The 25,054-nt window shown below is 39.3% G+C and overlaps 2 protein-coding genes across 9 annotated transcripts in view; one reads left to right on the top strand and one right to left on the bottom strand.

The window, feature by feature from the left end:
- FARP1 (FERM, ARH/RhoGEF and pleckstrin domain protein 1) overlaps positions 1–12,261 on the top strand; it is a 203,470-nt gene extending 191,209 nt beyond the window's left edge. For 4 of the 5 annotated variants that reach the window (XM_017732620.1, XM_017732618.1, XM_017732619.1 and 1 more), the window contains 8 exons: positions 1,580–1,648; positions 3,575–3,664; positions 4,741–4,823; positions 5,159–5,271; positions 5,780–5,943; positions 8,407–8,514; positions 9,467–9,618; positions 10,681–12,261. In XM_017732620.1, the coding sequence (XP_017588109.1) occupies positions 1,580–1,648; positions 3,575–3,664; positions 4,741–4,823; positions 5,159–5,271; positions 5,780–5,943; positions 8,407–8,514; positions 9,467–9,618; positions 10,681–10,762 (861 nt within the window). In that variant the 3' untranslated portion in view covers positions 10,763–12,261. Of the gene's footprint in view, positions 1–1,579; positions 1,649–3,574; positions 3,665–4,740; positions 4,824–5,158; positions 5,272–5,779; positions 5,944–7,339; positions 7,477–8,406; positions 8,515–9,466; positions 9,619–10,680 lie in introns of all 5 variants that reach the window. The other variant, XM_017732621.1, reaches the window with a different exon arrangement.
- Positions 12,262–14,685: 2,424 nt separating this feature from the next.
- STK24 (serine/threonine kinase 24) overlaps positions 14,686–25,054 on the bottom strand; it is a 54,230-nt gene continuing 43,861 nt past the window's right edge. For all 4 annotated transcript variants that reach the window (XM_008632394.2, XM_017732625.1, XM_017732623.1 and 1 more), the window contains 6 exons: positions 24,435–24,620; positions 24,041–24,186; positions 23,032–23,155; positions 22,062–22,130; positions 20,969–21,105; positions 14,686–18,623 (listed from right to left, as the gene is read on the bottom strand). In XM_008632394.2, coding sequence (XP_008630616.2) covers positions 18,587–18,623; positions 20,969–21,105; positions 22,062–22,130; positions 23,032–23,155; positions 24,041–24,186; positions 24,435–24,620 — 699 coding nt within the window. In that variant the 3' untranslated portion in view covers positions 14,686–18,586. The remainder of the gene's footprint in view (positions 18,624–20,968; positions 21,106–22,061; positions 22,131–23,031; positions 23,156–24,040; positions 24,187–24,434; positions 24,621–25,054) is intronic.

The raw sequence follows: 25,054 nt of genomic DNA, 5'->3' as shown, positions 1-25,054 counted from the left end.
TGTTCTCCACTCCCTCCCTTTCCATTTTCCCTGTCTCCAAGCAGCTGCCACAGCTCATGTTTCTTTCTAGTGATCCACAGACTGTTCACATCCTTGGCAAGTCCCTCGGGACATTTCACAGCCTGTGCATCTCTCTATCACATGAAATTAAATGCTGTCATTGAGTGTTTCTGCTACCCTCGTCTATTTAAAGTCTCAGCAGTCTTCCTGTCCTAGGAAGTTCAGGGAAAAGGCAGATGGGGGGGCAGAAGTTGTTCGCCTGCCAAGGCAAGAAGCATTGGCCACCACGCTCTGGCACATGCCCAGGGTGTTGCTGCTTCCAGCCCTTTGGCTGCTCTTCTGGCTCTGACTCAAATCCCTGCCCTTGTGCAGGCAGGGCTGGGAGGCAAATGCCACTGTAACCCCATCCTCTTCAGGTTGTCCCAGAGCGGGATGTCTGCTGCTGCCAAGCTGGTTCCTGTGCTGGACATGAAAACCTCTCGTGGCTGGTTGTACGGGCAGGTGGCAGTGACCTGCAGCTCTGGAGTGGTCACCACCGCTGGCTGTGGTGGTGTTGAGCCTGCCAGGGACTATCAGGTGGTACCACATGGTACTAATTGTGATTAATATTCCTTGGAGGCCAACAACAGCTTCCAGTGGCCTCTCTGGTAGCATGAGCCTACTGTGGTATAGGGATAACCTCCTCTAGCCACGTTTCCACCCTTTAGCCCGTAGGCAGTGCAGGTGGGGGCACTGGACACACCACAGCAAGCCTAAGGTATTCAGATTGGTTCTCTGAACAGGTTAATCTTAGCCAGCTTATTCCTAAATGCAGGTGATTTAGGTGCTTTATACAGGAGTAGAATGACCTTAGAAAGACTGTAGTAAATAAATATAAACCTCTTAGCAGAAGTTGGAGGGAGAAAAATTATATGAAAAATGGTATTTTCGTGGATTTCAGAGAAATATAAGGGTGAGTTACTACATAGTTCACAGTAAGCCCAGGAAATCCAGCTTTATGAAAGTTTCAGATGTGCTACTTTTCCTCTATTTCCATCCCTAAACATTCTTAAACACTATGGTCTGAATTAATGTGCTGTATTATATGACATGGATGGTGCTGGGATAACCCACACTGCCAGACAAATGTCTTTCTTTGCTGCTCATGGTGATGTTGAGTTGTGTAGCTGGTGTAACATTGCAGTGAATGAGGGCAATGTATGCCATATGCACCACAGAAGATTACCAGTGGCTAACCAAGGACATGTATGTCATTAGTTTTTATGTCATTTGTGCTGTGAAAAATACTCATTTAAAACTGACAAAAGAGGGAGCTGTCTGAAGGAATTAATGTCAGGTAAAGACAATTTTGCTTAGCTGAATTTTCTTAAAATGAATGAAAGGAGTTTATCCTAAAGACAGTTACAAATGGAATTATCCTGTAAATTAGATTTCTAACATATTTAATAAAATTAAAAGTCTTGGTAACTGATAGTCAAGTCATTTGTATGACCAAGTAGTCATATTTCTCTTTACATACTTTAAAAAAATCATCATTTTTGCAGGAGATACATTTTTGTTTTGTGTTTGTTTCCCACAGGAGTTTATTAGACTGGGCAGTCTTAGTAAATTGTCTGGAAAAGGTTTACAGCAACGGATGTTCTTTCTGGTAAGCAAGAAGACAATTTTTCTTTATACAGTGAAATGTAACTCTAAGCATCTACTAGACATAACTGTTAGACTTGAATTTTGAATTACAGTAAGTATTTTTAGACAGCCTTATTTAAATTAACAAAGTACATCACCCGTGCAGCTGGTTGTTAAGAACCTAGATTTCTGTTCAAATCCAATATTCTCTTTGTAACTGCTTCTTACAAAGATAAAACTATTTTTCATATGACAATGTGAATATAATAATAAAATAATACCTCCTTGTACCTTCTTTTAAATAAGAGCAGAGTCATTGCAAAATGAAAAGTGGCACCAGGGATAGTGATTGTATTCAGGAAAGAAGATAAAGAGTGACTCCTGGTGATATGAACAATAATTCTCACAATGCTCTCAGAACACATTACGGAACCAAATTTTTCCATAAACCCTTCAGTTTCAGCATGAGTGCCCAGCATGTTGATGGACCTGCATGTACTTGGAGATACATTTTGTGGCTTCTGAACTAGAAAAGTTTGTCTCCTCCCACCACTTTCACGTGACAGTGATCCCACTCTGTCTCTGATCCACAGGAATCCACTGAATAGTTCCTCCTCTCTTTTCTTCCCACCCAGCTGATTTGCTGCCAAGCTCCCCATCTTACTGCTGCTGCGCACTTGGTGCTGGGGCCCTGGGATGCCCAGCAGAGTGCACAGATTTTTTAGTGCACAAAACACTGAAGAGTCAGGGCACTGTGGCAGAAAAATGCTTTCTTGGCTTCTTGTGTGCAAAAGGTGAAGGCAGTGGCTGTGTAGAAAAGCTTGTGAGTGTGGTAGTTTTTACAAGGTGTTTGACATTTAATCTTTCAAATGGGCCAAAGATATAACCCAATAAGTCTACCTGGCTAGGATTATCCTCTGCCTTTAAAGGCACTGAAGAGGAAACCTAATGAATACAATGCATATTTTCTTGCATACCAGCAGATACTAGATGATGCCTTGGTATTATACCTGTATAAAACATTAAAAATCTGAGACTAGACTCTCAAGTCAGTTGCTCGCACTTCCAAAGAAATCTTTTATCTGTCTTAAGCACCAGAATCTATTTGGAGGTAAAATCCCAGGTCAGTACTGTGGGATTCCACATACACGTGGAATCATTGGCAAAATTAAATCCCCCTCTAGCGGCTGATCCACAAAGCTTTGTGAATTACTGCTGCTGCGCTGTAGAGGTCTGTGGTGAGAGCTCTGTTTCACACCACAGACTGTGATTTTCTTAATGCAGCCATCTGGTTTGAGAAAAATACCCTTTGACTCAGGTAGCCCAGTGAAAATACTCTGTTTATTTTATGGCAGCAAAATGCAGGCGGTCATTTGACATGCTTCAGACAACTGTTGTTACCTGCAGAAAGCTCTACAAATTGAGATTCTCAGTCCTGGTATTTTTAGCTTAAACCATCTACCTTAGAACAGGTCTCCCAGCTTCCTTCTGAATAGGGGGAGTAAAAGACAGCCACTCTGTTTATAAGGGCTGAGTTGGACACACCTCTTGGGCACGTTTTCTCATCTTTTCACTCAAAGCAGGAGTAAATATTGGTGAAACATACACCTTCTGTAGCTTCAAAGTGCAGCAGAGTGTGAGATGTACCACTCTGTTTCACTGCTGTTGAGGCTTGATAGTTCTGACCCAGAGATCACAAAGGGAGTATTAGAAGGCATTGGAAAATACCCAGTGGAAAATTATGGAGACATACCTAAAACTAGCTGGAAAGGAAGGCAAGGAAGATAACATTAGGTGGTGGAATGTCACAGAAGCTATTATTTTGGATTCATGCATTAGGATTGCCATATAAATACTCAGCTTTCCTGTATTCACCATTCTGATTTTTCTTTCACATACATACATGCCAACCAACATCATTCTAATGATGCTTATTCTTGCTTTTTAGTTCAATGATATCTTGTTGTACACAAGTAGAGGACTGACAGCATCCAACCAGTTTAAAGTCCATGGGCATCTTCCACTGTATGGCATGACAGTAAGTATTGTGAGAACTTAAGGGATTTGTGTTTAAGTGGCCATTTGTGGTCCCACCTTAATTGCTTGATGAATTTCTGCTGGGCTGAAAACAGCAGCAGCGGGGGATGTTCTCTGATTCCGTCTTGGGTTCGGCATCTGTTCCTGCAGCCTTCTGCACAGAGGTGATCACATAGCAAAAGTGAGGGGGAAAAGGCATTTTTGAGGGCTGCTTCCTCACAATGCAAACTTCCCTGGAGATGGGTTCTTGAATTTTTTTCAACCATTAATTTGACCATGATTCTTACAAGTAATTCATCACCAATTCACTATAGACACACAAGACAAGTAAACAGTAGCGACAATCTAATTTGTATAAAAAAGCATTTCCTAATGTTTCCATTTCTGTATCTTAGAGCCAAAGTAGTGGGAATCTGGCAGCAAAATGTCATTTGGAGCTCTTACTGCAATTCTTCTGGAAAACAGCCAGTTCAAGCCAACAGCACCTATTTACCTCTTTTTGCATTGTTCCAAAAATATTTTTGCTGATTTCAAAACACTTTCATTCCCTCCATTACTTTCAATGGAACTTCTCACTGGTTTGTATCTATTCTATACGGTTGTCCTGAGAATTGAGTTCAGTAGTCACTACCACGGTAACTGATTTTCTCTAAACACTTGCAAGGTTTCAAGTTTTATCTAGTGTTTCAAGGCATCTGCTCAGTTCTTGATGGCCATTTGGCCTGGACTTGCTCTGGACTTGCTCACAACAGAACTCTGCTCTGCTGCAGTTTCCAGAGCACTCCCAGCCCTTTAACACATCCTTTTGTACAATAAATCACTCTTCTGATAAAAATACTTTCTTTGACACAAGGCAGACAAAGCCATGCTTTTGGTTTAAGAGGTTATTGCAGAACTTACTATTCTTCCAGCACGCAAGGCACTGTTTTTTTCCTCAATACCTAGCTCAGATTTGTTTGTGAGCATTTCTCCTAGTTTTCTTTTCCCCAATGGTAAGAGCTCAATTCAGTTCACTGTTTCACCTTAATAAATATGTGCTTCCTGCAATCTGACTGCATTTGGCCTTTTATCTCTCAGATGGAAGAAAGTGAGGAGGAATGGGGAGTTCCTCACTGTCTAACACTACGAGGTCAACACCAGTCCATCGTTGTTGCTGCAAGGTAATTCACTGGAGACAAAGTCCACATGTGCATTGTATTTCTCTGCAGCTATCACAGTGGGACAGAGAGGCATCATTTTGTTTGTATTTGCTCCTAAAACAATCTCCTCAAAGGTATATTCTTTTGTGAAAGCCACTTGTTAAGAAAAAAGTGGATGGGACATAATAGAGTTACAATTGTGCAAGCTGGAACCAAAACTAAGCTATCAGGAAAAAAAAAGTAGCATCTTGTGTCTGAATTTATTTATTTCAGAAGTAAGCTCGGCTTGTGTCTATTTCTTAGAGTTTGCTTTCAGCCTGTATGAAAGTGAATAAAACCTGAATTTTCATTGTTAGTACCCGTGCTGAAATGGACAAATGGACTGAGGACATCCAGATGGCAATAGACCTGGCAGAGAAAAGCAGTGGCCCTGCCCCAGAGTTACTGGCAAGCAGCCCACCTGATAATAGTAAGTAAATGCCAGAGAATAAGGTTTATTCACTTTTGTCAATATGATTGGTGGTTGCTTCTAAGCAAAGTGGTGAAAACTGCTGGCCATAGGTCAAACTGATACATTGAAAGTGGATTTATATACATATATATGTATAGATATATTGATATATGTGCCATTTTAATTTTCTTGTTGATGTTAGCAGAAAGTTTCATTGAATAGAGAAGTGACTTAAGCATAATGATTCCAGGAACTATTTAACACGATTTGGGCAGTGCCTGTCCTTGGAAGGTATTAAAAACACCAACAAAGCATGGTAGTTAGTCTTTAATTCTAACATTTGCAGAAACACATAAAATAATTATATAAAATATAATAATCTATTTAAAGTCTGCACAAAATTATTTCTAAAATGGTGTTTTAAAATTAGTTCACAATACTGTGGACAGAATGGATTGTTTAATTTTTCCAATTATATATGTTGTTGCATAGAGGAAGAAAGATGCTTTTTCCCTGCATTTCATAGAGTCTCCTGATGAAACTACTGTAGACCAGGAATCTGAGGACGACCTCAGTGCATCCCGCACCTCACTCGAACGTCAGTCACCACACCGTGGCAACACTACGGTGCACGTCTGCTGGCACAGAAATACCAGTGTTTCAATGATCGACTTTAGTGTTGCTGTGGAGGTATCTGCCTCAGAACGACCTGAACTGCAGCTCCAGGCTCGCTTTTGAATGACAATTTCCTTTTTGCTCCTCCTTAACAAGTGCACTGTTCCCTTGTCTCCTTCTGGGGAAGTTTCAGGCACGCTTATTAAACCGCCTCCCATATCCTCAAATGCTGGCATAAACCGTCACTCAAGAAGCACGTATCTGCTCCTGTCGTGCACCTCTGTACCGTTAGAGCAGTAATTTTCATAGAAGCAACTGTCCAGAAAAAAAGCTGATGCCCTTTAAAATGTAAAGCAGTTCAAACTGTCTTAATGCTTTCAGTTACAGAGGCATTAAGTCATTGCTCGAGCGGAAAGGATATTGTCTTTAGCTGCTGCAGCCAGAGTTTTAATTATGTGTATTACTAACTTATTTCTTTACCTAGCCATCTTTTCTGGAACCTTGTCTCATTGCTCAGTCTCATCTGCTTTTTCTTTATTTGCATTTTCCACCTCAAAACAAACCCCGTTTTTTACCCCTCTGATCACAGCTAAGCCAATTTGATCCACAATTGTTAATTCTGTATGCAACAGCCGAGGTGCAGACATTGTCTTTTCAAAGATTGAAACTACCTAGCTCAGTGTAGGTTTTACAATGAGGTGGTAAGCCTGCTGTGGTGTTCTTCCTTCACCCAAGAGAGTCCAAGGAGCTCTGCGTACTTTATCACAGCCCTCATCAAATGGAAATTTATGCTCTATGAAAATGGAAAAAGGAATCTTAAAGCTGAGTGGATTTGCACTCAAGTGGCAGCCCTCAGACATCAGGCCACCATTGCTCTAGAGAAGATGCACTGATGCAGAACATAGTGATGCAAGGAAAAACATATTCACAGGTTGTGTAACTGCCTCTGTTTTTAAACAGGAGGTGAGTTTGTTGCTGAAATATGACAAGATTATTCTGTACTAAAAAATGCTGACTGTAGAGCCTCATTTCAATTCCACGTAGGTGGGATTTTCTGCTCTTTATGCCCTTTATACCCTATATCCTGCAAGGGAGGAGTAGTTCAGCACAGGACAAGGTCTCGTATTTTTCCCTAAAGCAGAGGGCTTATTACAAATAGACATAAAACTTACACCAGTGACTCATTCTAATGATTAAAACATTCAGTTAGGCAAATCTAACTAAGTCTGAGATCAGTGCTCATTGTTGCTCATTTTTGTTCCTTCCCTGTGCCTCAAATGAACACAAAGCAGCGAAGACCAAGCACACCCTGGAGCCATGCGTTGTTCTGTGAAAACATCTTCAGCTCCACTGCTGCTCCATGCGTGGCAGGTCCCACTCATGCTCACGTCATTCTGTCGGTGACTCTCACTTCAGCATTGTCGTTTATTTTCTTTGTGTCTCTCCCTCCTTTCTGTCTCTCTCGTGGTAGAAGATCCTCTCTCTGTCAGTGACTGTTCCTCCCTACCTGCTGGACTGATCAGTGATCAGCGGCCTGTTTCCATTTCATATGTCTGCTGGTACCGAATGCAAAGCCTGTCCTTTTATGATATCCTCCAGAGTAATGAGGTAACAGAAAATTAAGGAGTACACCTGTGACTTAGAGCAAGGAGGCAGTAGGCCAGAAATCAGAGAATAGGATGATTTAAAGGAAAGGCTTTAATGCATATCCAAGGCTGGTGAAAACAGAACTTTTTTAAGACTCCTTCATTTGTAGTAGCTACACCAGGACCCCCAGATTTTGACTATTAAGCTTTACAGATTAAGTTATTAGCTTCTGTATTAGATAAAGAGAATGATGTAAACAGCTGTTGTGATCGAGGCAGGAGCCCTCACAGTCAACAAGGAATGGGAAGTCATTAATAATTCACTGAGAACTCCTGTTCATTTGCAAGGAACAATGATGGTCTGCTTTCCATCTTCACTATGTGAAGAGCAGTTTCTTCAACCAGCCATTAAATACATGTACTTGGTTATGGCTTTCTCCTCCTTTTTGTTAAACTATCCAAAATCCAGCTAAAAATAAGGTTAACAGTCCTTGTTTTTGAAATCTTTGAAAAGTACCATGTGAGCTCTCTGGTTACAGAGACCACAGTCTCTATGTGCAATTCTAAAGTATGTCATAATTTTCCTTTACATCACAAATTCATGTCAGACTTTCTGTTTCCATTCTATTCACATATCATTCTAAAAGAACAGAGTAGGATTAACAAGACTGAAATGTAGTAATATATTGCTGAAAGCCATCTCCATGGATAAAATGATTAGTGTAGTAGCATTGAGTTTTCAGAAATACCCAGCTGCAAACAAAAAAATACATTACATAAAGTACTACTCAGCAGTAGAAAAATGCAGAAGAAAAGTACGTCCATTCAATTGAAGCATTTTCATGTACAACCAGGTCACATAAAACCAGATAAAAGCAAATTATTTTTCTTACAATAATTAAGCTTCAGGTACTTTTCACTGTTTTACTTGGCTGCTTTTGATCTGTTTCAGAACCAGCTGTCTGGAAATCTCCTAAGAAAATTCAAAAACAGCAATGGGTGGCAGAAGCTATGGGTGGTGTTCACCAACTTCTGCATGTTCTTCTATAAATCGCACCAGGTAACCAACTGGGCAAGTGTGAGTGGCTGGAGAAGACAGTATGAGGTTCTTTTCCGAAGAGGGACAGCTCCACACACAGCCTTCACTGCCACTGGCACACAGAGCAGGGCACACTCTGCTCTTGGGTCAGTTCTTTCCTGAAGCTTTCAACAGTCACAGTACAGATCATTCTTGAAAGCACAGCAGAGCTCACCACTGCTCAGAAGCTGCGGTGCAAGTTTAAACCAGGCTTTTCTCTTGCACAAATTCTAAGATCATTACAATTAAAAACTTAAAAATGACTTAAAAATTTTGTTTACCATTGCTGACACTTAAGCCAAACAAAAGAGAACAGCAGTCACTGATTTAGTCCACCTGAGCAAACATCTGGGATTTCTGTCTAGAATCTGCTGGACTTTTGCATCTGTTTGAGCAGGGCATAAGCACAAAGTAACTTGAGTTGCTACATTGTGCTTTCATGTTATAGAAATCCTTAATGATTAAAGGAGGAATTGGAGGATATTCTACATGTAAGAGGGATGAAGAAATCATTTGCCATACAGTAAAAGGACTTTAGCAGTGAACCTGCCAGGTGGCCAGCACACCTCTAAAGGAGTAGGTGTTTTTGCAAGGCAAGGATGAACCTGTGTGGTGCCCTGCCAGTGGCAAATGATGGAGCCTTATGTTCATCAGTTTGAAAGTAGTGAAACTCCAAGATATCAGCCAGCTTTCCTTCAAGGGAGTACTGATAGGATCAGCCTGCAGCAGATCCTTATGCGAAGGGTCTATAATGATGACCAACTGAAAGTACCAGACAATTAATTTTATTGCAATTGTATAAATCTGTTATTTTTCTGCACATGTAGAAATGCAATGACCTTTAAATGAGTGTGTAGCTGCCTTCCATTTACTTACGTGCTCTCTTTACTTAAGGGCATTTGATCTCACAGCACTTTCCATCATATCTTTTCAGGACAATCATCCTTTAGCCAGCCTTCCTTTATTGGGCTATTCACTTACCCTTCCTTCTGAATCTGAAAACATTCACAAAGATTATGTGTTCAAGCTGCATTTCAAATCCCATGTGTACTACTTCAGGGCGGAAAGTGAATACACCTTTGAAAGGTAAGTTTGTTTTCTTTTAGAGAAATTTTTTGTTAAATTCCAGGAGCATTCTTCCAAAGGTGAGTAGATGCAAAGTTTAATAAATTGGTTCAGTAATACACGCACATGGTTCAGCACAACTGGAGAAAGAACCTTTAAAATTATAAAAGAAATTTTAAACCTGATACCGCTAAAATCAAATGATTGGTTTTGATGATATGGAAGCAGTAATAGTAATTACTGCAAAACCTGGAATTATCCAATCAAAATTGATCAGGCTGGCTGTATGGGGAGCTCCATATCTCAGACTTCAGGAAGCATGTGAACAGATCACAGGACATCTCAGTAGCTCTTCAGAATAGCTTTGCTTCCTCTAGTACAACTTCATGGAAAATCCACACCTGAAATAAAATACCAGTTTTTATAGAAGCAGCTGTTCCTACTACATATTTATGCCACTTCACCATGTAATTTTTACACTTCCCACTGAACATCAGATACATGGAGAGCTGGGGAAAAGGCACTACTCCTCCTAATTTGTGGTTTGTGATTGTTCATACATGAACTAATTTAGTCCTTTTATATGAGGCATGAGCATGTCAAAAATCATGACATCTTCGTCAAAGAAAGCTATTCTTAACTTTTAGCCATGTCAGTCTAAAACTATAAACGAGGCAGATTGTGGGAAAGTGGTGATAAAATAAAACCACACAATGCCTTTATCAGTTCTAGGAAAAAGAAGTAGAAATTGCAGCTAAAGTACATTTTTTTGCTCTTAAATTAAGAATGGTTGATCTCAATTGCTCATTGCTTGGACAACTCAGAAAAAAGTAAAACTACTACTAACTTCATGAGTTTTGGGTCCCATACCTGCTGTCTGTTCTCTCTAAACCTCCTTACAGTCATGGCAATTGTGTGGATCCCCTTGACTTCAGATACACTTAGGGGTGAAGTAGGAAGATGCTCCCACAGGCACTGAAAATCAAACTGTACAACCAACAGCACAGACCGTATCTGTCAAGAAATCCTCCCCTGGGAACTGACCTTTCTTTTGTTTGTGCCTCTCCTCGTGCCTCCTCACAGATGGATGGAAGTGATCCGAAGTGCCACCAGCTCTGCCTCACGCCCTCGAGCTCTGAGTCACAAAGAGCCTCACGCCTATTGACAGCTAAACAAGCCCTTGTGTTGATTGTCCAGCAGCTGCTGATTTTCTAGAGGACATTTGAAACTCTTTTTCTCCCTCCAAGTTTAAGAAAACTTACACTTTGGTAAAAGAAGAGAATAAGTATGGTTTTGCAGAATCTTTCACAATTCCTCAGCAAAACTGTTTAAGTTCTCCGTATATACAAACTAGCTTACCATCATCCCAGTGGCTGCGGTTTGTTTCATGTCTTGTATTTTGTCATTCTGTGCTGTTTTTAGCTTGTGCCAGTATTAAAATATTGTCCTTATTAGAGTGCCAAATGCCAAAAGACAGTTTGTTGCCTCAAAGATTGCACCTAAAAAAACTCCCAGATGACTGAAATCTGAAAACTTTCTCCTCTGAGGCAAACACTATTTTCTTCTCTTTTCATAAAAGTATATTATTTTTTTTTACCATGTTAATCTGTAGACTGCTGGGCTTTTAAATGTAGATGGATTTTCACAATATAGAATATAATTATATATACAGCAAGCAGTCTAACAGGAATGAGATAACTTTCAGATTTCATGCTTTTTTTCTCAGTCTTTCTACATTTAATCAGCAACAATTTACTAATTTTCTATGTTTAACAAGGAAACAGTTTACAGCTCATTCTCATTTCCCTTTGGGGTTACAAATCCATGTGGTATAAATAAAGTATAGGGTTCTTACCTAACCATTTTCTTGGTGCAAGTTGACCAAATTGTTCATCTGTTGGCTTTGAAAAGTGAGTACTACTTGGAAGACAAAAAATCTTTAAAATAATCCAGTGCAATATTATTTGGGCTGTTAATGTACTGTGAATGGTATGTACAAGAAGAAATTAAAGGCTGTGGTGACATTCTGCTGTTTGTTTTACGAACTTGAAAGAAAACCTGTATGCTACAAGAACCGCAGCTATTTGTGATTCATTTGTAATGTTTTGGTAACTAAATTGCTCTAAGCTTTAGTACTGGGGGTACTACTGAAGCCCCAAGTTTTCATCCTGCTTGCTACACATCCCAAATTGACTTCCAGTTTATTGTTGGAATTTCAGTCTCTTCCTCTCTCTCCCGGGGCTCAGGCAGAGAGAGCGACTTACACAACCTGCAGCCGAATTACCTATTTTGTATGTCTGGCTTTAACAGCAGCTGGCACTCCATTTTGGATAAGCTGGTGGTGCACTGAGAAGGTTGGCAGCACTGTATCTACAAGGCTTAGATGCCTTTGCTCAAGTTTTAAGAAACACTGTTACCAGCGTGATGTAAAACTTCCATTAGCAGAAGTCACCATCACCATTACATGCCTTGGAGGAAGCACAGTGCTAAGCAGAGGGGGCCTGAAGGTCAGTCTGGGAAACGAAGCTGGGAAGTTCTATCCCTGCTTTTTCTTCATCCAGCTCCTCGCTTTGTTAATGGCTTATCTGTGTGCAATGTGTAAAATGGCTTCTTACAGCTTTGCTCACAACAAAAGGGAATAAAATACCTCACAATACCATTGTACATATGCCTGTTTTGAGACAGTAAAGACTTCTTTCTATTACCCCCAACCTCAAACATACCTCCATCCAAGATGAGGATGGGTTCCTAACCCCTTAGGACATGCAGCAGTCCCCATGGCCAAATCCAAGCACACCTTGACAAAGGGAAACTCTTTTCAGAGCATTTCCTTCAGCTGCATGGAAACTTTCAGCCCCCTGGACAGGTAGCATTCTGCAGTTGCTCTTTTCCTCAGCTATTGGCCCTGGCTCTCCATACCAACGCAATAATCACACCTACCCTAGAGCATTGCCTCTGCCTAGGATGTGCTAAGGACAAACTTGGAAACTAGGTAGGAAAATCTGAAGCCCATTTTCCCAGCTGCAGCGCCCACTGCCTTGTCCATTCCAAGCCTGTGACCCACCTCTGTATTAACAGAATTCCAGTGCTTCAGGACTGACCTGGACTGTGACCAATGATCTGTGTAGTGAGGAGAAGACGAAATAGCATAAATGAACAACAATTCAGCTGCAGCCTTACTGGTCTGGAACAACAATGCTGAAAAAGCAACAGCACTTGATGTTGCTATGAAGTAAAAGGCTGCAGACCTGATCCCACCAAAAATTATTATTACTGAGTGGTCAAACAGTACCTGTAACACCTTAGGGCCCTGCCTCTTCCCTTTAGAATTGTTATCTCTAACCGTGAAAAGATTTTTTAAAATGGAAATTATATTGAGGGCCATGCCCCTAATTCAGCCACAATTGAATTTTAATTTAGAACCCTGGGGCTTGTTGGATACAATCTTCATTAACTGTTATCTGCTTTAGTAGTTTACTCTGAACCATCAAAAGAAATCAAGTAACACCTTTTCTCAGCAAGCTGCATTTTCATACAAGGAAATTTTGGAAAATAAGGCAAAGACCAAGATACAGTGATATTTATCCTTAACAGCAGAGACCAAGCTAGGCTGTGGATGCAACTTTCAGAGTACCTACCTAATCACCATTTTTACCTTTTTGTATTATATTTTTCTTATAGAAAAGAAAGGTTTAAAGTAAGATTCTTTTTCTTCTCTACTAGTGCGATTTTTTAAATCCTTTTTTAAAATGGAACCACATGAACTGCTGTCCACTGTCAGCATCTTTCTAGTTGTCTATTCCCAGGATTAACCCAAAAATGAAGTGATGGTAAGAGAGTAAAGTCTACTGTCTTGGTTGTATCTTGGAACCAGGCAGAGTCCGCGTGTGAATAAAACTCAATGTACTAGAGCACTGTAATATAGCACCACTTGTTTTTAACCCTGATTCACATCATATTGCTGCTTGTTCAGACAAGAACAGCCTGCAGAGAGGCAGGGTCACTCTGTGCCAGGTCAGGAGCCATCACTAAACATTCCTGTCTCAGCTGCAGGAAAACCTCAAACTGGGCACTCCAGGAGATGTACTGCTGGTGTTGTTATGACTCACCATGAAATAGTTGCCAGTTTCCAATAAGGAAGAAATAAAAACAAAACAGGGACTTTACTGCCATAGGAAGGTTGCACCACAGGCAAAGGGATCAGAAACACCTGGACTCCTGTGGTTTTTTCAACAAGATTAAGCATCGCCACCATTTATCTGCTGTCTACTTTAACCTCTGTTGTGTTTGATAATATACCTCAAACCTACCTCTTTTCAGAACATTTTATTTAAACAACACTGACACCTTAATGCCTTTGTAAATTTAGCTGAAACCAGACAAAAATGACAGACTGAAAGACAAGTCAGCAGGTAGGGGAAAACCTGCTGTGATTTCAGAAATCTTGATAAAAGAGAGACAAAATCAGGTTTAACAGCCCACCATTCCATCAGCCAAGAACAAAACAGAGGATCAAGAAAGACCTGAAAAGCCCAATTTTGCCCATTCTTTCTTTCTATACAGGACCAATTACATGGTCTTTGCCCTCAGAAGCACAGTTATGTACGTGCAGGCAGATGCACTCCAGTTGCTACACCACATGGACACTCCCTCTGCCCTGGGGGCACAGGAAAGCTGGTAGGGGACAAAATAATGGGCAATGTGCCACACATACGGTTTTTAGCAGCAGAAAATAGTTATGAAATACAACTACAGGCATGCAGCTGTCACAGTTTGTCACCAGTTAAAGGTGCAATCCTTGGGGGGTGAGCAAATGTCAGTTGTTGTGAGCATTTCATCAGTTTCACTGGGCTGGCAGGATGGAGACTACAAGGTGGGTTTTAAATCACTGCCATCTGCAAGTGCTACAGATTCTGAGATGACTACCATTAAAAACCAAACACTGATCTATAAACTTTCTGTATATCATTACTGACACGAGTGCAATAACTGCTCTAGGAGCCCACAAGAGCATCCCCTCCAGGGGAGGGGCTCTGAATCTCATCTCATGTCACTGACCACTCCTCACTGACCACTCAGGTGGCAACATTTCATGAAACTTTTCCTTCTTTATTTCTAGGTCACATAGTTTACAAGATTTATTATGTTGGTGTAGAGTGACAAAAGTAAAATTTAAATACACGGTTATAAACAGGCAGCAGCATTACAGAAAACAAGATGCACACTTTCACGGTCCTCTGTAATCATGCGTTAAAGGTGGCAGGAAACCATTGTATACAATTTGTCTATGGCATATGCTCAGTGCAGTTACCAGCACATCTGCAAAACACAGTTAAAAGGAGCAAGCAGATTTGTGCTATACCTTCAGCTCCTCCCCAGCAGCTTACAAAAACGATTTGCAATTCTCCTGCTCCCTGCATTATACCTGTGCTTATCAGCACTCTGGATAATCTTCCAATTGTGACATTTTTGAAGGCAAAAATGCATTTCCTTCAAAGTCAGGTTACTGTAAAACTACAACTGGTACCATGCTGTTTCAAAAGTAATACAGAATGTCACATAAAGTAGTGAGAGCTAAACAAGACATTGCCCAAGTACATTAAGAGCACATTAAGAGGCAGATGATGGGATGACAGGGTACAAGAGGATGGGAACTCACACCAAGCAAGCTGCTTTGCAGTGAGGTGCCAACACACCCAGCCTCAGCTTCCCCCTCCACCTGCCCCTCCTGCACAGTGGGGCAGAACACCCCAGTGAGGACATTCTGCAAAAATCAGTTCCATCTTCTGCTCCCACAAGCTCACACACAATGATGGAGCTGCAAAGGAACCGTGGCACTGCGGAGTGAAGCTACTGCTTTGTTACTACACCAAAAGCATTCTGTGCACTAGCACGTCATCCTTCAGTAAACTGGTCAGCAACTACAAAGTGCAATTGCAGGGAAAATTAAGGTAAAAAAATAGATTACACATCTGAGAGTTACAAAAAAGCAAGCCTTCAGTTCAAATAACTGATTTTATTGTTTTTAAACAGTGAGTTTATTTACTGCCTAATCATGAAATCCCTGACAAATAAGCAGTTCTACTAATTTAAATGTTTGCATAAATAGGGATAGCTTGTCATTTAGTATAGTCAAGACTGAGTGAAGTACTACCTGCACAGAAAAATCATCAGTGCAACATCGTAACACAGACATGTTTTAAGCATGAAAAAACCTCTCAAAAATATCAATACACATCTTTTTCTCTGAGAAACTGAGGCGGTGCTTCTTTCAAATGAAGCTCCTCTTCTGTTACCAATATAGACCTGATTTTTAAAGCATCAATACTTTTCAATAGCAAATGATTGTACTTCTACATTCAAGATACAGCACACTTTTTTTTCAGTGAATCTCAGTTTAAGATAGTCTATATTTAAATAATCTGTATATTACATATAAAAATACACATCTCTACCATAAATGAGGTCTTGTCTCCTTCTAAATGCCCAAGCCTTTTGGCTACCTGCCCTCACCATAAGTCTTACTCGTCTTAAGCTCTGACACATTCATCAGGTGAATTCTGCCACCATCTACTCAGAGAAGTATTTCCTCAACATACAGTCCCAGAACACAACTAAAATGCAACTCAAAACACATATATATAACTTTTCAAATGAGTGTTCAAAGAGTGTCGCTTAGAATTTAATTCAAGTTGCTGATTGAGAAATTCTTGACATTCAAGCCAGCAGCATAAATTCAACCTCCCCACTATGTCTCAGAGTTCTGTGCATCTCCAAGTAAGCTCACATTAATTTCCAGTCCTTACATTAACAGATGACTAGCTTACACTGATCAATTTATATTTCCAATGCAAACACACCTGTTGATTTCCATGTGCAGCCACAGCACACAGATCAGCTGAAGGCTGAATGTTCTCATATTGAGACATCAACAGGTAAATTCTCCGTTGCACTACATTCTGATGTACATTTCACAAAAGCAGTGCTAAATTTGTTTCCTCAAGAGTGAACCTATCCGTAACACTTAAGAGCACACTAAACAACATAATTAAAGATATTAATCAAAGTGGAGTTGTAAAACATTGCTCAAACTTTAGCATTGTTCAATTTACTTTAAATTCCTTAGCCATAAAGGAAACCTATTATCTCATAAGGCTGGCAAATGAGTAGTGCCCGCAAGCATGGCCACAAGATGAACACACACCCACATTTCTTTCAACTGTTGTTTCAACCTGGGCAGAAGTATATTAGCTTTGTTAGCAAGACAGTGTCCTCTTACTGTTAAATTCTTAAATTAATAAATTAAGGCTATTAATATGCATAGACTGAGGGCTACCATGGTGATAGGAACTCCTGGAAGGAGACCTCACCAGCTTCCACAATGGTTAGTGTACCTGGGTTTCTTGAACCAAGCCAGGCAGATACGCCTATACTTTTAAATGTTAATCCTTTCTGTTCCAAAGCTCCTATCTATATATTTTTTTTCAAAGTAAATATATAAGTTACCTCACTGTCATGCAAAGCATAAAGTCATCAATTTCTTCATTAAAAGAAGGCAAATATGCTCTCTTAGCTACTGGAATAAGAAGTACCTGAATATAGTCTTGGTGAAACCAACCAAGGTAAACCTCAAAGTAATACTGCGGGGGAAAAAGAAAAAAAACTAAAAATGGCAGCTACCTAATCAACTGTGCATACAACTAATGAACTAATGTTACTATTTCCAAGATCTATAACACCTGAAGTCAGTTATCTAGAAGCCCTCACAGGAATAGTGGAAATTTCAAAATTCAGAATTTCAAGAAGTAACTTTTCTCTGGGGAGGCAAGCAACAGGACCCAGCACACAGCACACAGCACTCAGGCTGTTTTGCAGTCTCTCTGTCCAACATCTATCAATTTTGGGAAAGAGATGCACAGATCAAGGCAGCAAGACCAAATATTGAATCTATGAATAGTTTTTCTTTTATGCTGAAAGACATTTGTTTTAATGATAAAAATAGGCATGATAAATACTTGCCACTGTCTCAGAATCAACATCTTAAGGAGATATTTCAGAATAAATGAAGGGAATAAAGATTTGTGTGAGCATTCAAACATGTTCAGGTGAAAAAAAGACTCTGTCTGAATTTCACAAGCTTCACAAATATCTGTTACTAAAACTGAACAATTTCAGAATTTGCATTGGCACAATTTGAAACTGAAGATATGAAAGAACTCATTCTCGAGGAAAAATAATAATTTAAATTTAAAGCTTTGAGAGACCAGGTGTATGAAATTTAAAATAACTAGAAGTAGTACCATAAATAGAAAGTCACGCTCAGAATATAGATAAAAAGGAAGAAATGCTGGAGAAAAAGAATAAAATTGTGTCTGTGCTGAGGTACAAATAGAAGGTTCTATAATACAGGATTAACTCTTTCAATGGCAAATACTTCACATACAAAAATCAAGCCAAGATTCACTTATCACATAATTCAAACTTTACATGTAATAAAGGCAAGGCAATACTCAGTTATGGCCTGTCAAATATTTACCCCACTAATGTTATCTACAAAAGCACTTTACCATTTTGTACACAGTGATTCCTTATGCACATTGAAAGGCTTTCTGTTAAAAAAGACATTATATACATATCTGTACACAATTCCAACAACCATGCGCCATCTCCCAGTGGAATTCTTAAAGCAAGATACCTGAGGTTTCTCAATATCTTCAATTTCTCTATCACAAACCTAAATATACATTTCAGATTTTACAAAAGGATACCTCCCTGGAATATGTGCATTATCATTTTAAAAAATTATAGCTTTAAGGAGCTGAAAAAGATTGCCTCCGTCCAAGAGACTTCATTTTCACTCTTGCACATTTAGGAATGTCCTCCCTCCCCAGGACTTTCCAGAGACAGAGGCAGAACAGCATTAGGTTGCACGCCTTCAATGCAGACACCACGGGATCTCTGCTGTCTTAGGAAAGTCAGGAAGAGTATGTCAGTAAGATGAAGAACTTCCTCCAGCTAGTGAATATCTGAAGAGGAAAAGAAATAGTTACTGTGGCAACTTTTAGAAAGGCATTCTACAACAAGTAGCAATGAAGTTATTCCATTTTATGCCGTTGAAGTTCCGGCCTTTTTCCTTGCACAATGGTACTCACCACTGCCACCACACTTTAAAGGAAGAGCCATGGAGCTGAACAACTCCTGAAATACACCCGTTAGAGTACCACTGCTTTCCTAACAGCAACAACCTGTGCTCATGTGTTACTGAGTAGCACATAATGATGGAAGTGACTCCAACTTTCCTGCTTCGTAAGTTTACATCAAACCTTTTCAACAGGAAAACTGTATTTCTTGATCTAAGCAGATTCTTAAATCATCCAAAGAAATAAGCACACATTTTAATCACATTAAGTTTCCGGTAAACTTCAAACATCCAAGATCAAAACTGGAGGAGGAAGGATTCACTCACTATCTATTCTGATAGTCCCAATTATTAGGGCAGCTATTCTGAGGGTCCCAATTCATTCATTCAAACAAACTTACAAAATCCAGTCTAACCAATCATAAGGGAAAGTGAAAATGTCATTAGAAACTTGTTGTTGAAAACAACAACAATTATCTTCAGTAATTAGCTACCAAATTGAGAGGATATTGAATGACCTAATGATATAACAGAGAATACTTCTTGTAGCACTCAAACAAAAAGGAACTATTTTTTCAGAATTTGACTAGCTCCAAAAAATAGCTTTATCCACAAGGGAAACCTTACTAAGCTATGGAATGATTCAAGCTCATTTTAAGTGGGAGTTCTTGCTATTCATTCTTTCGCTCCCTTTCTGGAGTCATCATCCCATACTAGCTGGCATATCATCCCTGAAAAGAAGAGAAAGTTCACCCAGATATGATCCACTGACAAATATTCTCTCTGAGTAATTCTTTCTCTCCTTGAAAGAGAATGAAGTGCCTGCCTCCACTGTTCTAAGACATTATGACCAAGAAAAACAGTAACAGTCCAAGGAAGCAGAACAGAAGGAAAACAATGCTAAATAGGTATATAAAGGGTTCTGCAATCTTTCTTGTAGGACAAAAATGATGAATGTTGCTGTTGTGACAGAACAAGTAAGATCACCTCCAGCCTCCCCAAAAATGCCCATGGCTGGACAACTGTCTCCACATGGTCATTTTTCAGCCTCAACTGCAGCATCAAATCTTTGAGGTTTCCAGTCCAGGAAGATCCCGTACCAGACTGATAAAAATATGACACTGAAATATTAGCTGATGAAAGACTGGATTCAGTTTTGGAACCCCTAATGGAAACAAACTGAGATGGAAGCTCCAGAAACTCTTTCAAGCCTGCCAGGATCAAATGAGACAGGACAGGACATCTGGCATTAGAAGTAACCTTTCAGCACTGGAGATGCTGACTGGGCTTCACTCTTAACAGCCCATAAAGCAAAAAACACAATTGCTTGCAGGTTTCTTGGCATTGGTTTTTATTGAAGGAGAAAGTGTCGGCCTGGAAATCTTGTGCTTCAACTTCAAAGCTGTGAATTCCTAAACTTTACCAAGCTGTGGTTAGAGACAGTATAAGGAAGACACCTGCTCAGGGTGATAATTTTCCATGTAGTGGTTCATGAATAATCATTGACATGAGTTTTTTCTAGTACCAAGCAATCCAATCTGGCTGCTGTGAGATTCACAACAACTGTGGGCCCCTGGATTCAAGGTTGCAATTTTATGCCTCTTCCAACAGCAATTCTGAAATTTATACCACTCATCTTTTCTTGTGCAGCATTTAAAAGAACAGAAAATTGAGTATTTGTTAATAATACATTCCTAACCAAGGCAGTTAAAAAATCTCATACGAAATCTGGCCTTTTGAATTAAGACCAAATAATGGTTCTGGAGGTTCCGCCAAAAGGCCATACAGACTGTCTTTAATGAATGAACAAGGAACCACTGACTATGTGAGTGAAAGAAACACAGACCAACTGAACAGTCAATTCATCCACGTGGGTAAAAGCAACTATGAGTGACACAGAGTGCTCTCTGCAATACACACCCAGACACCAAGAAAGAGTTTGTCTCTCATGTGAACTGCAAAGGAAAAAGTCTGTCCAGTCTCATTTGACACACAATATGCACACCAACAGGATGAACATACATATGTGCTATAACCTGAAGCTAGAAATTACAATTGCTGCTATGATTAGGTTTTTTTCCAGTAAGCAAACACAATTGCACAAACTGCAGGCACAAGCGTTTTTCTTCTCCATTAGAAACAGAAATTAATTCTTTCAATTTAACACAAGCCAAATATTTGTAGAATCAGATTTGCAGCTTTCTGTAAGCCATACTGAAATAGTTTCATTACCTCTGAAGCCTCTGCACAAGGTGTGACACCATGGTATCTGCAATGCCTGGACAAACCTCTTCAGCTAAATAAACTGCCTTCCTCAGTTCTTCTATGGAATCTGTGTTACCACCACACACTTCACTCTTCTCTTTCAACTGAAACGAAACCAGGAAGAAATATATTAATAAGATACTAATAAATATTTCTATACACAAATATATTAATAAGATACTAATAAATATTTCTATACACAATATAACACAGAAGCTTGTCAGGAAGTGACTGTCAGAGTTCACAATGTCAGCATTTGACCTTCATCATACACCCTCGCATGCTGAAAACTTTTATCAAGCAGAAGTTAGTCTTTGCAGTACTTCTCAGGATGTCATTCATCTTCACACATCTCCAATCTTCACACATCCTTTTCAGCATGCTCACAGTCAAAAATACAAAGTATCCCAAGGAAAAAAGAGCAGTATTTACCCATAGCTGTTTGTTTCAAGATGTGCTTCCTATGCTTACTTTAGTATACATACTTGGACGCCTATACCTTATACACATACACTGAAGTAACTTTATCAACTTTTAAAATAATTGTATCTTCATAAATTCTTCTCTTACCCTTCACGTATTCTTTTTCAAAGTTGTTTTAAAATATTTGGGGAAAAAGTAAGAAAAATATAAAACTCAGAACGGGAACAAAATACAGTTTTCAACACTGAAATTCAGAAATTAAATTCTTGATGATCTAGTCCACAACTGTATCTTGGAACAGTGAAGAGCTTGAAATTTGTAATAAGATAAATACATAACATAGTGTTAAAAATAGAATGCTGCAATCCAAACATTTACACACCTTCTTCTTGTCATGTTCATTGCTTTAGACCAGCATGGCTGATGTTACTACCATGCATATGAAGTATTTAGGAGCAAAATACAGATTTCAAAAGCAGGCACACATGAAAGCAAAGGGCACAGCTAAAACTTAACACAGCAAGTTCAAAATGGGTAGTAGCGACCTCAGGTGACCTCAGGTGTCATTCACTAACTTTTTCAATTTTTTTCAGAGACATAAATCTTGGAGCTGTTATGTTTTAAAGAAATAACTTACCTCTGCAAATAAAGGGGATATAACTGTAGACAGGCATTGGGATAGAGGCCTCTTTGGGATATCCTTTTCCTTTAAAGGAAAAAAAAAAATCTAACCAATTTTATTTCTGAAAAAAAGCATCCTCACTGTATTCTAATTAAAGAGAAAATGTAGTTCCAACATGCTACACTTTATGAAAACTTTGTTTCCATATATGTAAAATATTCTACAACATACTATTCCAAAGCAGTGTGGAAAATAGAGGCTGAATTAAAATCTGAGATTGCAGCACCTCAAATACATGCAAGCTCAAAATTAGAAAGGGAAAAAAAACCCAAATCCACAAACCAAAACCCCCAAACTCCTACAATCCTACTGAGCATGAACTAAATCATAGACATGCTGATATTTACTAGGTTCATCCCACATGATACAATATATTTCTGCAGAATTTTCAGAGCCAGCACAGCAACCACCTGCTTTGGCCACACAGGTTGCAGAAAATACAAGGGACCAGCTCCTAAACATCCCTTATTCTGGGTTAAGTTTGTTTTTCTTGGGTTTTTTTTTTTTTTGGACACAGGCACATCCTATTCTTTGTTACATTGTAGTCTTTTTCCTTAAAAGACCAAAATGCCTTCTCCAGAACTCCAGCCTAGATTTTCACTGTACTGGTTTTAGTTTACTATACAGAAGGAAGATTTTAAAAATACAGTATGGCCTGGTCTTCCTCCAGTGGTTGTATTTCACAAACTAGATAAACATTTTGGTACATATTTTGTCAACTACAAAAAAGGACACATTAGAATGCCCAAACTTCAAGACTTATTCAGAAAGTTTCGTGAAAGGCAACCACAGAAAATACATTTTTAGCAAAAATTCTGGAAGTTTCACAATATAAATGCTTTTAAAGGCATAAAATAAAATCACCCCACTAAATTATTAAAGCAAGAATTATCTCCTTGTATTATAAAGTCAGTATTTTCAGCACCTTATTTCTTTGCAAGTCCAAAGGCTGGGCTGCTCCATTCTCTAGATTCTTGGGGTCTTTTTCTCTTATTGTAAAGATCCACTCTTCTGAATCACTCCCACCTGAAGCCTGACCATCTGCTTCACTTCAAGGGAGAGGGGGGGGGAAAAAAAAAATAAACAAATCAATTTTTATTACCTACACCTCACTGCTGATGTTCATTCAATATACACGTTAAACATAAAAACTACAGTAAAGACCAAGATCAGGATTCTGTTGTGCAGGCTACTACATATAAAGACAAGTATGAAAATTCAGGTAACTTATCTTTTGTGTAAATTAAAAAAATTAAACCAAGATACTTCACCAAATGTAAGAAAGTGAGGCATTACAGATTGAAAACATTTTCCCAAGTCACATCAACAAGTTACATGAAATGTTTTATTGCCATCTGAAAACTGGCTTTAGCAGAGTACCTCAAATCATTAGGGAAAGGGGAGGAAATTAGAAAACTTAATTCACTTTTCTTGCCTAGAAAAATAGGTAAGACTGTTGTCACTGGAAGACATGAAGCCATTAATACTGTAAACAAATACACAGCTGTAATGTCACTCAAGAAATAACTCGATGCTAGTCATTAGCATTGCAGAGAATAGCTGCGTCTTCTTTACTATGCGGTATTTCATCCATTTGTATATAAATTGTAGCAATCTCTTCACTTGAATTTCATTTGCAGTGTTACTTGGCTGTTCAGCTTGAGACCTTCTGCTTGCAGAACAGCTGGCCCTATGTCTAGGAAGAACCAGGGACCCTACATATAAGAGAAGGTAGCACAGAATATGGACCAGAAGAGTTGTTCTCGGTGACTTTTACTTGCATGAAATCCCTGGCAACACTGAAATTAAGATTTCATTCGTTTACCAAGTCCACTAAGATGAAAAGATGCAAATAATAGAACACAGAAATATATGTGCTAAAAATAACTCCTTGGCTCCTCACAAAGGGTATGTTATAGACTCATCAAACTTACGTATCCGAGTCATCAGAACTGGAGTCGTCGTGACTTTGCTCAGACTTCCACCTCTTGTGCCTGTCAATGAGGTCAGCCAAGTAAGACGTTTTCTTAGAGTTTCGTAAAATGAATTTGTGTTTTAAAAGCTCTTTTGCAGTAGGTCTCTTAAAAGAAAAAAAAAAGAGAGGGTTGGGGTTTTTTCCATGTTTGAGAGTGTTAAGTGACTCACTATAAAAACAAAGAAATCCAGAGTTTAGTCTTGATACAAATGAGATTTTAAATATATACCATATCTAAAAATGTACCTGTCACTTATGTCACACTGTAATAGAAAAGCTGAACGACACTTATTCAAGCAATTCATGTCAACCAGTCAAGCTCTCTACTATAAACTGACAAACATGAAACTCACAAAGCTTGGGTCCTTGTTTAAGCAGGCCTCAACAAATTCTTTGAGGGATTTACTGAAGTTTCCTTCCAGCGTTGGTGGATTGTTCTTAGGAATGAGGAACAAAACTTTCATTGGATGTAATTCTGAATGAGGTGGCTCTCCTTTCGCAAGTTCTATGGCTGTTATGCCCAATGACCAGATATCTGCCTGTAAGAAAAATTGCTTTTAAGATTAGGTTGGAGAAAGAAAATAAAGTGTTGGCTTGCTATTCTAGTTTAACCAGCAACACACATCTGCTTGCTCACACTGTCCCCTGGTGGAATGGGGGTAGGGGAGGAAGAGATTTTGAAGGGTAGGGGGGAGAAAACTTGTGGGTTATGAACAGTTTAATAATCGAAATAAAATAACAATAATAAATTGTGATGAAAATGAAAATAACAAAGAGAAATAAAACCCAAGAAAGGCAAGTGATGTAAGTGGAAACAGCTGCTCACCACCAACAAAAAGATGCTCAGCCAGTCCCTGAGCAGCAGACCCCGGCCCACCTTCCCCCTGGTTTTATTGCTGAGCATGAGGCCACATGGTATGGAATATCCCTCTGCTCAGCTGGGATCGACTGTCCTGGCTGAATCCCCTCCCAG

The sequence above is a fragment of the Corvus brachyrhynchos genome, unplaced genomic scaffold (genome assembly GCF_000691975.1).
Source record: "Corvus brachyrhynchos isolate BGI_N302 unplaced genomic scaffold, ASM69197v1 scaffold12, whole genome shotgun sequence".
Lineage (NCBI taxonomy): Eukaryota > Metazoa > Chordata > Aves > Passeriformes > Corvidae > Corvus > Corvus brachyrhynchos.
The sequence above is the reverse complement of the archived record's forward strand: the minus strand, read 5'-3'. Positions and strand labels throughout refer to the sequence as shown.